The 17,948-nt window shown below is 48.8% G+C and overlaps 1 protein-coding gene across 1 annotated transcript in view; it reads left to right on the top strand.

The window, feature by feature from the left end:
• Positions 1 to 16,973, top strand: part of SLC24A4 (solute carrier family 24 member 4) — a gene marked incomplete at its 5' end in the record, with an annotated part of 163,169 nt that extends 146,196 nt beyond the window's left edge. The window contains 5 exons of the mRNA XM_080809752.1: positions 5,675 to 5,841; positions 9,636 to 9,750; positions 13,678 to 13,790; positions 14,217 to 14,282; positions 15,474 to 16,973. Of these exons, the coding sequence (XP_080665878.1) occupies positions 5,675 to 5,841; positions 9,636 to 9,750; positions 13,678 to 13,790; positions 14,217 to 14,282; positions 15,474 to 15,626 (614 nt within the window). The 3' untranslated portion in view covers positions 15,627 to 16,973. The remainder of the gene's footprint in view (positions 1 to 5,674; positions 5,842 to 9,635; positions 9,751 to 13,677; positions 13,791 to 14,216; positions 14,283 to 15,473) is intronic.
• Between the last annotated feature and the right edge of the window lie 975 nt (positions 16,974 to 17,948).

Below are 17,948 nucleotides of genomic sequence, written 5' to 3'. Positions count from 1 at the left end.
TTATTTACTTTTTAAAGATCTTATTTATTTATTTGACAGATCACAAGTAGGCAGAGAGGCAGGCAGGGGGGGGGGAAGCAGGCTCCCCGTCCAGCAGAGAGCCCAATGCCGGGCTCGACCCCAGGACCCTGAGGCCATGACCTGAGTCGAAGGCAGAGGTTTAACCCACTGAGCCACCCAGGCACCCCTTGACACCCTTTTTAAATATCAATTCATTTTAAATGGATGAGTTTATTTCTGGACTCAAAATTCTCTTCCATTGATTTATAAATGGTTATGCCAATAGCATACTCTCTTGATGGCTTGTAGCTCTGTAGTAAATTTTAAAATCAGGGCATGTAAGCCCTCCAACTTGTTCTTCCAAGATTAGTTTGGCTATTCTAGGTCTCTTGCATTTCCATGCAAGTATTAAAAACAGCTGGTCAATTTCTATTTTAAAAAAAGGTCAGCAGGATTTAACAGGGATCTTCCCATTTATTTGGGCTTTTTAAATTGCCTTCAATATTGTTTGGTAGTTTTCAGCATATAGATCTTATACTTTGATACATTTATTCCTAAGGTTTTTGTTTTGTTTTGTTTGCTGCTGTCGTAAATGGAACTGGTTTTCTTAATTTCACTTGAAATTAAGAAATTTAATTTCATAATGGATCGTTCATTGTTAGCATATGGAAATACAACCTTTTTTTGTATATTGATCTTATATCTTGCAACTTCTCTAAATTCATTTACTGTAATAGTTTTTTTTGGTGTGTGTGTATTTTTAGAATGTTCTCTCTCTCAGATCATGCCATGTACAAATAGGGATAGTTTTACTTTCTCTTTCCAAGCCAAGTGACTTCTTTTTCTTGCCTAGTGCTCCTGGCTAACACCTGCAGTACAATGTTGAATGGAAATGATCATCGTGTTGAAAGCTTTCAGTCTTCCACCATTAACTATGATGTTAGCTGAGGCTTTTAAAAATGCCCTTTACCGAGATGAAGAAATTCTATTCTCTTCCTAGTTTGTTGAGTGTTTTGAAAGGGTGTTGGAGTTTGTTAAATGTCTGCCTTTTCTTTTTGCCTCAGTGGACGTAATTGTGCAGGGTTGGTTTTTTTTTTTTTTTCCTTTATTCTATTGACATGGTATACTGAATTGATTAAATTTCATGTTCAAACCAAACCTGCTTTCCTGGGATAAATCCCACTTGGTCATGGTACATAATCCTTTTTACATGTTTGCTTGATTCAGTTTGCCAGTATTTTGTTGAAGATTTCTGTATCTATATTCCTAAGGGATATTTGTCTGTGTTTCCATTCTCTTGATGTCTGGCTTTGCTATCAGGATAATATTGGCTTCATGGAGTGAATGGGAAGATGTTCCGTTCTCTAACACCTTTTGGAAGAGTTATGACAGATTCATGCTAATTCTTTTTTAAATATTTGGTAGAAATATGGTCCTGGCCTTACTTTAAGGGAAATTTTGTTTGTTTGTTTATTTGTTTTGTTTGGCTTTTTGTCTACTATGTCAGTCTCTTGTTATAAGTCTTATTGGATTTTTTTTTCTTTTTTAGCCAGGTTTGGTGTTTCTGTCTTTGTAGGATTTTTGCTTGTTTCACCTAGGTTATGTAATTTGTTGGCATAATGTTGTTCATAGTATTTCTTTAATAATTCTTTTAATTTCTATGAGGCATATAACCAGCACCCTCTTTCATTCCTGATTTTAATAATTTGAGTCTGCTCTCTTTTTTGTCATAGTCTTGCTAAGAGTTTGTCAATTTCATTGAACTTTTTTATCTTTTTAAAGATTTTATTTACTGAGAGAGAGAGAATGAGGGAGGGAGGGATGGAGAGAGAGGGTGAAACAGACTCCCCGAGGAACAGGGAGCCCATCCTAGGGCTTGATTTCAGGACCTGGAGATCATGACCTGAGCCAAAGGCAGACACTTAATGAACTGAGCCACCCAGGCATCCCTCATTGATCTTTGTAAGATTTTTTATTTATTTATTTGACAGAGCGAGATCACAATTATGCAGAGAGGCAGTCAGAGAGAGAGGACGAAGCAGGCTCCCTGCTGAGCAGAGAGCCTGATGTGGGGCTCGATCCCAGGACCCTGAGATCATGACCTGAGCCGAAGGCAGAGGCTTTAACCCACTGAGCCACCCAGGCGCCCCCTTCATTGATCTTTTTAAAGAACCAACTTTTTGTTCCATTGATTCTCTTTTTTAAAAAATTTCCATTTTATTCCACTTTAATCTTGGTTATTTCTTTTCCTCTGCTTTCTTTGGGCTTAATTTGCTCTTTTTTTGTTTCTTAAGGAGGAAGATTAGGTCATTGATTTAAAACTTTCCTCTTCTTTAATATGGTCATTTATAGCTATAAATTTCTAAGCACTGTTTTTCCTACATCCCATAAGTTCTTGTATATTCTGTTTTCATTTTCATTCATTTCGAAGTATTTTCTAATTTCCTTTGTGATTTCTCTTTTGACCTATTGGTTATTAGTGGCGTGTTCCTTAATTTCCACATATTTGTGAACTTCCAGTTTTTCTTCTGTTACTGATTTTTTTTAAAGATTTTGTTTATTTTATTTGACAGACAGAGATCACAAGTAGGCAGAGAGGCAGGCAGAGAGACAGGGGGAAGCTGGCTCCCCGCTAAGCAGAGAGCCTGATGCAGGACTCGATCCCAGGACCCTGAGATCATGACCTGAGCCAAAGGCAGAGGCTTAATCCACTGAGCCACCCGCGTGCCCCCGTTACTGCTTTTTAAGTTCTTTCCATTACAGAGTGGTTGTAGGACATTCTTCACGTGATGTAAATCCTTCTAAATGGACTGATGCTTGTTTTATGATCTACCATGTTGTTGATCCTGGAGAACGTTTTATGTGAGCTTGAGAAGAATGTGTATCCTTCTTGAATGTATGTGTTAATGTTTTTCATCAGATTTGGGAACTTTTTGAATGTGAGTTCTTTAAGTACTCTTCCTGCCTTTTTTCCCTTTCTGTTTCTGAGACTAGATCATCTCAGGTGGCCTATCTTCAAGGTCATTGGTTGATTTCTTCTTCCTGCTCAAATCTGCTATTGAGTCCCAAGGGTAAATTTCTCAGTTATTTTACTTTTCAACTCCAGAATTTCTCTTGGTTCTTTTTTATGGTTTTTACTTCTTTATTGGTAGTCTCTGGTGAGAGCTCATTCTCCTACTTCTTTTTAGTTTTTTTAGACATTTTGACAACTCCTTTGTGAATATGTTTAAAACAGCTGATATAAAGTCTTTGTCTAGGGACATTTGGCTGGCTTGGTCAGAAGAGCATGCTACTCTTGATCTCAGGGTCATGAGTTTGAGCCCCACGTTGGGTGTAGAGATTACTAAAATGAATGAGTAAATGGGTAAATAAGTAAATAAACAAACTTTAATAATAAAAACTAAAGTCTTTGTCTAGTTAACCCAATGTCTGGAATTCCTCAGTGGTAGTTTAGACTGATTTTTTTTTTCCTGTGTATGGAACATACTTTCTTATTTCTTTGCATGTCTCATAATTTTTTGTTGTTGGAAACTGAGCATTTAAAATAATAAGATTTGACAATGTGCAAATCAGATCCTTCTCCCCTTCCTGGGCTTCTTGTTATTGCTATTTATTGTTATTGCTTGTTTAGTCAATTTTCTTAGCTAATTCTGTAAAATCTGTCTTCATTGTGTGTGGCCCCTGAAATATCTGCTAGATTCTCTTAAGGTCATCTAATGATTGCACAGAGATTTCCTTTGATGCCAGGACCAAATAAGTATTTCAGTCTTTGCAATAAGTTCTGTATGTGTTGGGGGCACACCTTCAACACTGAGGCAGACAGTTAACAAATCTACCTTCGTTTTTATTTCCTTGCTTATTCAGAGCCTCAACATTAGGCAGAGGTGGAAGCTTAGGACATCCTCAAATCTTTACTGAGTATATAAATATCTGTGGGCACAGTCTTAGGCATACTCATGGTCTTTTAGATTCCCAAATACGTGGGAGCTTTGTAAAGCCCTCTGTGGATAGCCCTTTCTCCAGTTTTTCCTTTTAAGCTGTTTGGCCGGTGCATTGTTTGTTTCAGTGGTTACCTACCACCTTGGATAGTGGGATGTTCAACAGTTGCCTCTGATTGTTTTCAACAAATGCCCCCAAGAAAAAGGCTATTCACACTGGCTGAGCTCTGATTCAGGAAAAATAGATAGCCTTGACAATGGGATCTTCCAGGAAACTACCAGACAGGCCAAATAATGCCAATTCTCCAAAAATGAACTTGGAAGGAGCTCCAACCCTGCCCCGCTGTGGTGGATGTCAGGATGCTGGTGCTCAAGGTGACTCCAGAGCTAATGGAAGGACCTGGAAAATAGAGCAAGTTAAAACTCCACAAAGCTCACTGTTCTCACTGAGATCCAGCCAGTTTTCTTAAGTAAATTCTGCTGGAATTACTATACGCCTTTGGTTAATTTCCAGAGTTCTGAAAAAGGCTGCTTCTGACCATTCTTGCCAGTGTTCTCATTGCTTTTGTGGAGGAGAGAATCCTCAGAAAACCGTCTGCCACTATTTTATTGGTGTGGCCAACAAGCTAATATTGAGCTTCCATGTGTACACCATACTTAGTGGCTAATTAAGGACACTGTGCTTGCACTCAGTGGCTTAGTTGATAGGTCCCCCAATGATAGGTCCATGATCAAAGGCATGAGACTGATACAAAGCAAAGGTCAAGCAAAGCTTTATTTCGCGCCAAGCATCGAGAATCAAACTGACCGTTCGGGGCCGCCTCTTACAGAGAGGGCGACCCCTCCCAGCCTCACAGACTAACTTTTATAGAGCAAAGGCCATGTGGTTGAGCCTGGCCACACACAGGTGGCCAATGAGATTGTAACACATAGAGAAAGCTGCACAGTCATGCTGGGTCACACACGGGTGGCCAATTGAATTACAGTTCATCCCATAGTAGCTATTTGAACTAGCCTATCACCTTGGTCAGAATTGGCGCCCAAAAGGCAGGGCCCACACTCCTTGATAGCTAGGGAGACAGTATGTGCGCCCCACTGATTGGATGTCTCCACCTGACCCGACTCATTCCTGCATTCCGGCTCTGTTATCTCCACCTGACCTGACCTGCCCTTGTATTTGGGCTCTGTTATCAGGGACTGGTCGACCATATTTTACGGGTTTCCCGGACTTGCTTTTAAGTAAGTTCCCCGGCGGGGGGGGGGGGGGGGGGGGGGTGGGGGTGGGGGGGGTGGGCAGGGTCATTTTAAGTTTTACTGCATAAACAACAAAATCACTGTTTAACAGCATGGAATCGCTCTGACTAAATAGGCCCTTACATAGTGAGGTCACTTTTCCTTGGTTGAATTGTTTGTGGATTCTGCTGATGGGGCCAGTGAGATCACGCCTGCCAGGCCGGCCCTCCTACATTTTAGTCTTGTATCTACAACAAGCTGAGTATATGACCTTGGAACAGAGGAGCTGAGAATTCCAGAGTACCAACTATATGCTGCAGTATGTGCTGGGTTGTTTTATGTATATTATATCTTGTCATTCTTACACCAACCAAGAAAGAGAAAATGTTCCCGTTTAACGGATGAAGAAACTTCTAAAACGCGGTAATAGGTAGATTGGCAGATGTGTAACCCGGTATGTGTTTCTCTCCTCCCCCTTCGGGCTCCGCCCCCTCCCACTGCAGAGGCAAGAGGGGACAAGGCCAAGTGGGTATTTACCTGGCCGCTCATCTTCCTCCTGTGCGTCACCATCCCCAACTGCAGCAAGCCCCGCTGGGAGAAGTACTTCATGGTCACCTTCATCACTGCCACGTTGTGGATCGCTGTCTTCTCCTATCTAATGGTGTGGCTGGTGAGTGGTTATGGAAGTAGGGGTGGGCCACACAGACAGCCCCTATCCAGCACCTGCTGGAGGTGGGAGAGCTGGGTTCAAGAGCGACCTCAGACACAGCGGTGCCACCTTCAGCAAGCCACCTCCCTTTGCAGACGTTGGCTTATTTCTCTGTAGAAGGGGTTTCATCACAGGCGGCTGGGACTATGCTGGGCACTGCAGATTCCTGGATGGATAAAGCACGGCGCCAGCCTTCAAGGCAAGAGTGGGGGCGGGAGATGAGATTCTGAGACCTGCTGCTCGGGTGCAACCGGAAGAGGAATATGGCAGGGTAGTGGGGATGCTCTGGGAAGATCTCTGGGGGGCTAGACACTAGTCCCCCTTCCTTTCTGGGACACCTGGGGGAATGTGAGGGAGACTGGAGTCAGTGGGAGATGAACACGAGGCAGCCTTCATTGTAACCCCTGCCAGTAAACTCTTTTAGCCTTTGTAACAACAACAGTGAGATAGGTGTTTTTATTTTGTCCATTTCACAGGTGAGGCAACTGAGGCATCCAGATTGAGTAATTGGCCCGGCTGCACAATTATCAACTATTATGGGATTAGTTCCACAATCAATGAGTTCTAGAGTTGGGGTCCTGAGTTCATGATCTCAATGACTATCCTCAACTGTCCCTTAGTTTCTTACTGGAGTTTTCAGAGGCCATTTGCACCCAAGTTTTGCAGGCAAAGAGGCTTTGGCATAGCTCCTGGTAAGCTCCACTGACCACATGTGACAGCTTCCTATACAAACCTTTCATTGGTAAGGGGGCGGGGCAGGGGTGGGGAGCGGCAGTAAGCAGGAGGCCCTTTCCCCTTGCTCTGTGTACAATCCTGTGGGGAGGGAAGGGCCGTGGGTCACATAGAAATGCATTTGAATCCTAGACCTCCCACTTACCAGCCATGAAATCCTGGCAGGTGGCTCAGCCTTCATGAGCCACGGTCACCCCTTCTGCAGAAGGGGGATGGACATCCCTGTCTCACAAGGTCACTGGGAGGAGAGAAGTCTCTGCTCAGACCTTGTGGCCCTAGCTGACAGGATGACAGATGGATAATAACTGTCGATAGCAACTGTTTTCACCATGAGATGCAGCCAGTTCTACGTCCATGCTTTGTTCAGATCAAGGTTAAAATCCTTACACATGCCGGTATGTGTGTGTGCGTATATGTGGGGGGGAGGGGCGTGCACATACGTGTGTGCATACTGGGGTGTGGGAAGAGTTGAAAATTGCTGCTCTCCAAACCCCCAAGTGAAGGATAATCAAGGATCACAAAAACGATGCCTTACATGAATTGCACTTGTAAATTGACATCTTTCTGAATAAGGTTAACACCAACCCATCTTTATATGGGATAAAAGTATCCAGGGAATTCTCTTACTGAAGTGCATGCCCAAAACAACACTGCAAGGAGGAAAAAAAGTATTTGTATGACATCGAAGGAGTAGGTATGGGAGTTAGGAAAGATCAAATTAATGAACGGGTAAAACGTTTTCTTCTCCAGTTACTGGAAACAGGGGTATTAGGAAATCAGCTCTGCTCATTCGCTGTGAGGACGTTTAGCAACACTCGCATCCCCCCCCCCCCACCTTGACTCAGCCCTCTTGTGCTGCTTAAAGCAGAGAGAGTCATGGGAGCAGCTTGGCAGGGGTCACAGGAACTGCTTGGCCAGGGCATCCTTACCTGTGGCTTTTGAACTTCAGCCTGGCTCAGTTTGGGGGAAATGGAATGACCCTGATAGTAGAAATTAATCAAGACCATAGCACCCCGTGTTAGCCCTCATTTTGGGCCATGAGCTTGCTTTCCTTGTGCCCCAACAGAGGCCACCAGGCAGCAGTGATATCTCACCTGCCCACCCCTTACTCCTGTCACCTTTTGGATCTCTCACCCCTAAGGCCTCAGAGAAAATAACTCTTGAACGTCCTTGTGAAAAGGGAGGGACCTTGGAAAGGGATTGTCCTGTCCAGCACCTTTGCACAGTTGGGGAGACTGAGGACCAAGGAGGGGGCCACGGCTTCCACAAGGTCTCACAGATAGTCAGCCCCAGAGCTGGGACTCAGGTCTGCTCCCCTATCTGGTGCCTAAGTATCAGCTGGACTTAGAGGACCCAGGGCTGGAGTCGAGGGTAACGCAGCACCTAGGCGGCATCTCTAGTCTGAAGCACCCTGGATAGTGCATGCGTTTGCACACACGCCTACACACACACACACACCCATAGACCTTCCTTCTGTTCTTCCATCTTTTAGCTTCTTAGCCAGGTAGTTCAGGGATTTAAGCGGGGGAATGGAGGCATCCCCCACAATACCAAAACAATCCAGGCTCCTGTATTTACAAAGTCTGGCATCCCCCATGGAAAGCATGTCAGCCACGGCCTGGTTGGACTTGTGGAGATCTTGTTTGTGGCCAAGGTAGACTGAACACTATGGATAAATGGCTCATTTTTGCCCTCCTCGGTGTCTGAAAGAGAAAAAACCTACATCTGTGACCATCTTGCTCAGGCCAGGCACTGTCACCTCACATTTTCTCACTAAATCTCTATTAGCAGACCCATTTTACAGGTGAGAAAACTGAGGCTTAGAAAAGGACACCAGCCTGTCCTAAATCACACAACCGTTCACTGGGATTGGAGCCACCCATCGAGATGTGAACAACCCCAAGGGGTGCCACAGTTCCCATTTTAGAGATGGGGAGGCAAGCCAGAGCTAATGGGGTTATCCAAATGCTTCTAGGGCTTTCCATCTGGGTGCTGCTCAGGGCTCCAGCCATCTCTGGAGCATCAGGCATTTCTCAGAGCGTGTGACTGCGGACCAAGATCCTTCCACCCGACCATTCTATTTCTTGGAGCTTATGCTAAGAAGTCAGTAGGATAAGGACCCCAGATCAAACACACAAGGTGCATGACACTAAGGTAGGAACATGGCCTTTAGAGTCAGCAAGACCTGGTCCAGAATCCCTGCTCCACCGCTTACCACCTTCTGGCCCACGGGCCATGCTGCATCACCTCTCTGGGCCTCAGTTTCCCTGGGCGTAAAATGAGTGTAACCGCAGTGCCCGCTCACCAGTGTGTGGTGATAACAGAGCACCTGGGATTGTGTACACAACATACCTGGTAGAGCGCCTGTATACAGTAAGTGCTCAGTACATGTTACTTACATGCATTGAGGTCGTGAGAGCAAAGAAAGAGATCATCTGGCTGTGGGAGGGTGAGGGATAGGCTGTACAGCCATGCCCGTGAAACCCGTGGATCGGTTTAAAATCGAGTCGGAGATAACAATGGGAGGTGGAAAGACACCCACGGTGTCTTAGTACGGGAAACAGGAACTTGCAAACCATATATTGATAGCATAATCTGATTCTGTTTTTTTCCAACAAATGCACCGAAAGGAAGGTCGAGGAAATATTCTAAAGCAACAGTTTTCAAGTGTGGTTCCCAGACCAGTAGTCAGAGGGTCCCAGCCACCTGGGAACTGGGTAGGAACGTAAACTCCCGGGCTTTACCCCAGGCCTCCTGAATCAGAAACTCAGGGGCATGGGGTGTGGGGGATGGGGGAACAGCCCCCCAGAGGTTGTTCCACGGGCTTAGAGTTTGAGAACCATGGGCTGACAGTGGTAATAGTGGTCATCTGTGGGTCTTGTTTTCATTTCCCTTCAGTTTCTAAATGTTTTAAAACAGCAACGGGAGCAGCAGTCCTGCATTCCAGTTGAAAGCCGTTGGGGTCAGCGAAGGTCCTGGGAGTTCCTCCCGGAGTTCACGGCCCCTCCCCCGCTCTTCTGCAGGTGACAATTATCGGATACACGCTTGGGATCCCAGATGTCATCATGGGCATTACTTTCCTGGCAGCGGGCACGAGTGTTCCAGACTGCATGGCCAGCTTAATCGTGGCAAGACAAGGTAAGGGCTCTGCGCTGGCCCCCCTAGCTGTGAGCACGACCAGGCAGGCCCCCCCCCCCGCCCCTACTGGGGTTAGAGTTCATGGCCCTTCAGACTGGTAGCTCTTACATCATGCTACGGAGCCAGAGGATGAGGGGAAAGCATCATGCATCAGAGCCCATCCACGGAGAGAACACGACCACGATAAACACCTCCGGATCTCTAGAAGCATTTGCTTGTGCAGACTAGAATCAAAGGAACTTGTTCTGGAATCACCAGTGTGACACTAAACAGTGCTGAAACCCCAATTTCTTCCAGCAAATACAATAGTAATGAGAAGTCTTCCGGTCCCAGGAAGGCAGTGGGGGAGGAGCATCTTGTACCTCCAACTGTTCTCCTATTCTTAAGGTTCTAGATGGATATGGGTTTGGTTACCTGGTTGGTGGGTTGGTTGGCTGGTTAGTGGTTTTTCTTTGGGGCTCACCACCTGACATAAGTTAATAAGCAAGGGAAGGAGTTCCTGTGTGCTCTTTAATGCAGAACAAAAGCCCCGTAAAGGGCTGACCTTTGTTAATTGTGGTGTTTCTGCTGATGAGGTCACAACCCAGCATGGACCTCCACCCATCTTCCTCCACAGATGTGAGTGTGAAAGTATGGGGGGGGGCAGTGGGGGCCAATAATAGTGACACCTCAGAGGAGACGGGAGAGGAAAGAAGTGCCCAAAGAGAAAGTGGGCTCTGGAACGTGGAGAGTGACATTTTATTCCTCCCAGGTTAGGAGAAAGTGTTGACCTGGGTGGGAACAGATATCAGTCAGTCCTGAGAAGACCTGCAATGCGGGGAGAGAAGTGTGGGAATGTGGTTGTCATAGGTCGGAGGCTTGCAGAGAGTGGGGACAGTGAGGACAGCAGCTGAGGGGAACAGGATTTAGTGGACTGACCTCTGAGGTGAGTGTATTTACTTCCTAGGGCTGTCATAACCACACCACAATGGGGTGGCTTAAAACAAGAGACTGTTGCACAGTTCTGGATGCTGAAAGTCCAAAATCGAGGTGGCAGCCAGGCCACACTCCCTCCAAAGGCTGTAGGGAAGGGTCTGTTCCAGGCCTGTCCCCCAGCTTCCAGGGGTGGCCGGACAGCTTAGGGCTGCATCACCATCGTCTCTGCCTCCGTCAGCAAGTGGTGTTCATCCCTCTGCGTATGTCTGTATCCGAACTTTCATCTCCTTACAAGGACACTCGTCCTTGCATCAGGGCTTATCCTGATTCAGTATGGTCTCATTTTAATTTGATCACATCTGCAAAGACCCTATTTGCAAAGAAGGCCCCAGGCGCAGGTGGCGGGCTGATAGGAGCTGCAGGGAAGGGCACAGGCCAACCCCCGTGCAGTGAGGAATGGGAGCGCTGCTGGGCACCAGGGGCCTGGCTGTTGTTCAGTGACATCAGCTTGGCTAGGCGGGACTCCATCCCACCAGCTCCAGGGACACATGCATGAGGGATGACATGTTCTCCCAGAGCTGGGGTTGCTGGGTGGATGCAGGGAAGGTCCAGGGGGACAAGAGAACGGGCTGTTGAAACAACTGGCCCTGGAGTCCAGGCTGGCTGGGGGCTGGGGTCATGATGCTAGAAGGTGAGGGGGTGGGGGTGAGGTCAAGAAAGGGAACCCGGGCTAAGTGGGGTTCTGAGGGAGGACATCCTATCAGAGTGACTCCTGTGGAACGTGGAGGCACAGAAAGTAATCGAGGGCAAGACGCAGGTGGAGTGCGTCTTCATGAAAGTGACACTGGGGACCTTGGCCGAGGACCCAGCAGACAGGGTTAAAGCATGGATAGTGTCTTCATGGCAAAGGGTCCTGAAACCTCTGCACAGAATCCGCTGCCCCAGCAGACCACGCCATGTGCTCTAACGCGGAGATCCCACATCCTAGGCTCCCCGACGCCTCCCAGCTCCAAGTGCGGTCCGGGCTGGTGGCCGCAGCAGCTCAACCAGGGAGCTTGTAAGAAATGCAGAATCTCAGGCCACGTGCGTGGCTTAGTCGGTTAAGCGTCCGACTCTTGGTTTCAGTGCAGGTCGTGATCGCAGGGTTGTGAGATCAAGTCCCGAGTTGGGCTCTGCCCTGAGCTGAGCATGGAACCTGCTTAGGAGTCTCTCTCTCTCTCTCTCTCTCTCCCTCCCTCCCTGCCCCGCCCCCCCCACTCTTGCTCTCTTTTCCGCCAAAATTAATTAATTAATTGATCGATGAATTAATTTGAAAAAGGAAACGCAGCATCTCAGGCCTGCCCCAGACCCACTCAGTTGGAACCTGCATTTCAGCCAGGCCCCCAGGTGAGTCTCAGGCTCTTGAGAAAGGTTGCCCTGAGGTTCCTCCATACGCAGCACCTGTGCACCTGTGCAGGGCAGGAATCCTGGGGAATCTGAGGAGGCCTCCACCTTTCCTCTCAAGCATGGGTCACCTGCATCCCTCCTGACCCGCTGAGCCAGGGCTGCGTCCTCCCCAGAGGCGAGTAACTGCCCCAAAACAGCTGTTGTGTGTCCCTGTGTTGTTCCAGAGACTGGAACAGATGCCCCAGGGTCAGTGCCGAGATGTTAAAGGCACTCAGCACGGCGCCAAGACAGAGGGGGGAGGAACATGAGGTCCTTGAGGGAGGCACTGTGTCCTGGAGAACTGCAGGTGACAGCAACAGGACAGAAAGAGGGGGTGGTTCAGCTCCCCACCCCCACCCCCGCGGGGCCGGTGCTCAGGCGGCCTCGAACCAGCTGTCCAGGTGCTGGGCTGAGTGGCTGCAAGCTTCCCAGGGACCCAGCAGTCTTAGGGCTGCAAGCTGTTCCCAGCTCGTTCATTGCACATGCACTTGTATTCGTGCCGGGTTCTGATGGTCATGTCAACGTAAAGCTGGGTGGCCAGGTTCAAGCAGATGGCACCCAGCAGGAGTCTTATCTGTACAAGTTTGCTTTCTAACTTGTAATACCCCCTTGAGCTGTTAAGTCCCTTGACTGTGTGGCTAGCATGATCCCGGCCAACTGGGCGGAACGCAAAGGAGGATGGCGAAGCCCCTAGCCTCTAAGATGCTTCTAGTCTAGTTGGGAGAAAAGAGTTTATTTACCCTGCAGAAGGCTCCAGGACATGAGACCCGATGCCTCATCCTCTGAGCCCAGGTGGTGAGGCCATCACCTGAGCCCCAAGGACACATCCTGGCTCGGTTTGAAGGATGCTGGGCCCCTCCCAAACTGTGTGAGCTTGGGGATGCCCCAAGCCTTGGTTCCATCATCTGGCATGAGAACAACACCTCCTCCCTCCCCGGGTACCTGGGAGGATTCAATGAGGTGAAGCACATAGTAGGTCTTCGGAGCACATAGTGGGTCCTTGGAGAAGATCAGCAGACTGGCCGGGCAGGAGAAATGAAGGGTCCTGTGTTCCTTTCCCAGGGCTGCCATAACAAAGTAGCACAAACAACAGAGAAGTGTGGGCTCACGGTTCTGGAGGCTAGAAGCCCAAGGTCAAGGTGTTGGCAGAGTTGGTTCTTCCTGAACCCGTGAGGGAGAATCTGTTCCAGGCCTCTCTCCTTGGCTTAAAAATGGCCATCTTCATGTTCCCTCTTTGCCGTGTCCAGGTGTCCCCTTCTGAGAACAGCAGTCATATTGGACTAGGGTCTACCCCCAATGACTCCTTCTAAGGTGATGATCCCTGCAAAGACCCTATCTCCAAATAATGCCACGTTCTGAGCTATTGGAGGTTAGGACTCTAACATATGAAACTTAAGGGTCATCATTCACCCCCTAGGAGGCCCCCCTTAGACTTCATGGAGTGGACTTAGACCTCATAGGAAGCTTCTGAAATGTGGGGTCCATGAAGAAGGAACTCCTTTCTGAAGAATAGCACTACTAGGACCCAAATAGGGGTTTCCGGCCACCTAATCTCCATGAATGACACGCGTCAATTGTCTACTCTAGGCCTTGGTGACATGGCAGTCTCAAACACTATAGGAAGCAACGTGTTTGACATCCTAGTGGGACTCGGCATACCGTGGGGCCTGCAGACCATGGTCATTAACTATGGGTCCACGGTAAGCTCCTCCCCCCGCCTTATAAGCTACAGGGACACCAGACACAAGCCCTTGATGGGGACGGACAGTGGCATTGGCCCTGTCCCAGCAGAGAGCCCCTGTGAAACACACTGCCCCCCTCTCCTTGGCACCCTGGCACCCACTTTCCATGAGGGCCTCTGGAACGGCCTGAGGGACACCTGTGGGGGGAAGCCCCACGTGCAGCTTCCCCACACCTGCACTCATGGGCATGCGCGTCCGCTCCTCCTCTGTTCCCTCACATGGAGTGGAGACTTAAATCCACAGTTAGCCAACCAACCCCTACCATGTGCCCCCTGTGAATACCCACCTGTGCTTTCCAGAAGGAATACACTGGGGTGCCCTAGGCTCTCAGGACAGGGCCCCGAGCAGCCCCAATATTCAGGGCATGTGTGTGTGTTTTTCCAGGTGAAGATCAACAGCCGGGGTCTGGTCTATTCCGTGGTGCTGTTGCTGGGCTCTGTCGCTCTCACAGTGAGTCTTTCTGGTTCTGGTTGCCCTTTGTGGTTGCCCTTTGCCCTTTCTGGTTGCCCTTTGTTCCATCTGATCCCGCCTCATCACTTGCAAAGTCTCTGAAACCCCCGTCACTTCCCTTGGGCCACGAGGGCTGACACTGAGAAAACACAAATTCACAGATCGCTCCTGACACAATTTGTACCAAGAATGTTGACATCCACCACTACATTTTTCCCTCAGTGACTAAGAAGTCACCAGAGCAAGTAAACTACATCGTTGGGTCCCCACTGCCCCTTCCATCTCTCCTCACTCATGCCAGGAGGAGAGAAACTTCCCCCTGCCTAGCTGAGCTGACAGAAGGTTGGGGGGTGGGCGGGGGACATGACTTTTGCGCCTCAGGACTGGCATGGGAGTATTACCAAAGCCACCGTCCCCCACGCGCCTGGGCCTGAGCTACACACTCTGCTTCTGCTTATTTTATTCAGTCCTTATGGCCACCTGATGAGACCGTCCCCATTTTGCAGAAGAAATCGAGGCCGAGAGGTTAAGTACCTTGCCCAAGGTCATGAGGGTAGAAAACGGCAAAGCTGGGATTTGAACCCAGATTGGTCTGTCTCCACAGAGCCCATGGCTGTGCTCTGATGGGGTAAATGTGACCCAGCCCTTAGGAATCTGGATTCAGAGACAAGAAAGGAAGGCATGAAGTGTGGGAGAGTCTAGAAGGAATGTAGAATGAGGATGTGCTCCAAGCCCATCTACACACACACACACACACACACGCATACACACACACAGAAGAAGGTGGCCCAAGCTCAAGTTAGCCAGGCTGTGAGCCAACAGATGCACTGGAACTTTTGCCTAAGAAGAGGCAAGTTCTGCAGCAAAGGGAGGTCTCCGAGAATGTCCCTAGTTGTCCCAAGAGAAGATCTGGGCAGGGAGGCTCTAGCTGGCAGAAGGGGCCTTGAGGACACTCGGGTCCCAAAGAAGCAGTGTGCCTGCTCAGAGCCCGCGGGCCTGAGTCACGGGCTGGCCCTTCCATCAGACAGGTCTTCAAGCCCACGGGGCTCCATCTGACCAGACCACGGGTGTGCCTTGCAGCACCGCTCTGCCCTTGCGCACATTTTGAAGACAGTTCTGGGGTCTGTAGTGTGTGTCTAGTTTTCCGGGGAAAATGCCTGGAAAAGTGCATTCCATCCTCTGTCCCTGCAGGTCCTCGGCATCCATCTCAACAAGTGGAGACTGGACCGGAAGCTGGGCATCTGCGTGCTGGCCCTCTACGCCGTCTTCTTGTGCTTCTCCATAATGATAGAGTTCAACGTCTTCACCTTCGTCAACTTGCCCATGTGCCGAGAAGACGATTAAAGGCACTGCCCGCCCCCCCCCATCCCCTGCCCTGGGAGCTGTTCTGGACTCTGGCACCGGCGTCCCTGCTCTCTCCCTGTCCCCCACCACGAGCCTCTCCTGCCTCGGTGGTCGCCGTCTGTTCTGCCACATGCTGGAAGGAAGAGCCATCGTGGTCTTTGTCCGGGCGCGAGCAAGGCCACTGGGTGTCCTCCTCCTCCTCCTCGGAGTTCTGCCCTCCACACACGAGGCAAGATCCAGGGGCCACTGTCTGGGCCACCTGGCAGACCCCTGAGCGGGCAGCCACAGGGATGTGGCGTGTGCCTCGCCTCTCTCAGACACTTTAGTGAGGACTTCTGTGTGCAATGTGTCTTCCTGTCGCCAGGTGGCCTCGGAAGTGAGGCGGCCAGGAGAACCTGGGAGAACGTGAGGTCCCTGGGGGCCAGTGCAAAACAGGAATGTCACTCTCCAGTGTCACCTCTGGGCCAGAGGGAGTGAGTCCCTCCGGCCTCATACGCTCCTCAGGCCCTCTGACCTCCGCTGGAAACACTCACAGTTTGGAGGGGGGCAGGGCCTTACCCTGCTGAGGGTTTTGGGGGGTCCCCAAGGACAAACATTCTGCCCCTTTCTCTGGAAAAATTGGAAGCACGGCAAGAGCGTCTCGCAGCCAGAAGGACGAAACACGCGTGAATTTTTCTTATCACTTGTACTGAGGCGTTCAGAGAATGAGCAACGAAATATTAAAAATAAAATGTCCTATAGATCATCTTACTTGAAAAAAATCGCATTCCGTACAAAAAGGTCATGCTGGGGACCAAAAAGGTAAACGTTCATGGAAAACGAACCCTATGTGTATCGTGTTGCACTGACACTGAGACGTTTGGTTTGGAATATAGAAAAGCGTGAAAGACTAACATCGATCTGGGTGCTAATTCAGAGACAGGGCCGAGCTGCTTGCCTGGACGCATACATTCCAGACCTTCCCTGTGATGCGGCGCGACGTCCGTGTGGGGTTGTCGTTCCTTTGTTAAATGCTCTCCTCTCATAAGCCACCCTGTGGCAAGACCCGATTGTCTCTGTGCCCAGCAAATTTCATAGCCTGCTGAACTGGAACGAGCGTGCCACACATAATAGGTAAGAGCGAGAAGAGAGATTGCCTAAAAAACAAAGAATCGCTCTCAGTTCCCAGAGGCAAGTATGAAAACCATAACTTGGCATTTTTTAGGGCTGGGTTTCTTGAGCCTTAGAGTTGGCTGCCTGTGAAGGGCCAAGGATGGGAGGCGGAGTCACGAAGAGATAGAAAAAATATTAAACAGTTTTCACCTGCTTCGTATCTCTCAGATCTATATTAAAAAGATTTATGAACACAAACCATTCGTGGTTTCTGAAAAGAAAGCACAATTTGTTTTATATAGAGGGCTTTTTTTTCTTATTTTTTTAATATTTCTATTGCAAAAGTCTATCGGAGTTGATGCACTTTTAATAACTGGGGTATTTTGCACAGAAGAATGTTTGGGAACTGCCCGGGATAGGGTGAGGAAAGAAGGTTTTTAGCGATTCACCAATGATCAGTCGTGGGTGATGAGCTGAAAATGCAAATAGCTAATTCCTTCCTGAAACCCAAAGGTTGTGACCTGAGATGGAATTTGTTGCTGTGCCTGCTAAGGCCTCCTGAATTTCAGAAGGAGGAAGTGCTCACGTCTGTGTCCTTTCAGTGAGCATGAGCCTAAGACGGGAGGGAACTCGGTCACCAGGCTTCTGTTCTGGATCCTATCAGTGTTAGTAGCTACACCGTACTAAAGCTCCTCTATTGTTTCTCTACCTAGATCGGGTTCAGTAGTCTTCAAGTTGAGGCTGAAGGTGATTTTCCTAATAAATTAGCTAAGTGGGAGGCCAGGGAGTCAGTGGGATCACTGGTATAAACTTGACATGGCCAGGATTGCCCTTTGATGTAAGGAGGGATGATTCTCCCCGATTCACAGAGAATGTAGTCTTGGGAGAGGTTACATGACTCTAGGTCAATTCTCAGTAAGTAGCAGACCAGGAGCCAAGCTCCCAGACATCACCCCTCCCTGGGCAGCCAGTGGGTTGGCCATCCTTGGTGGGGGGCAGGTAGAGACATAGCCTTGCCCTTGTGCTCAGTTCTCATTGTTTAAGTTAAAACTTCAGCAAATATTTAATTGACTCCTGGTGGCCCAGCACAGATCCTAATAGCTGTCCCTCTCCAGTGCCCCTGTTATTTTCCTGGTAAAGACGAAAAGATATTTTTAACTATAAGGCACAGGCCACGTGGACCCTGATGATGTCCGTGCTGGTGTTCACATCTCGGAATCCTTGTGTGGC

Source organism: Martes martes (genome assembly GCF_963455335.1).
Source record: "Martes martes genome assembly, chromosome: 7".
NCBI lineage: Eukaryota > Metazoa > Chordata > Mammalia > Carnivora > Mustelidae > Martes > Martes martes.
This window is presented reverse-complemented; position numbering and strand designations above follow the sequence as displayed.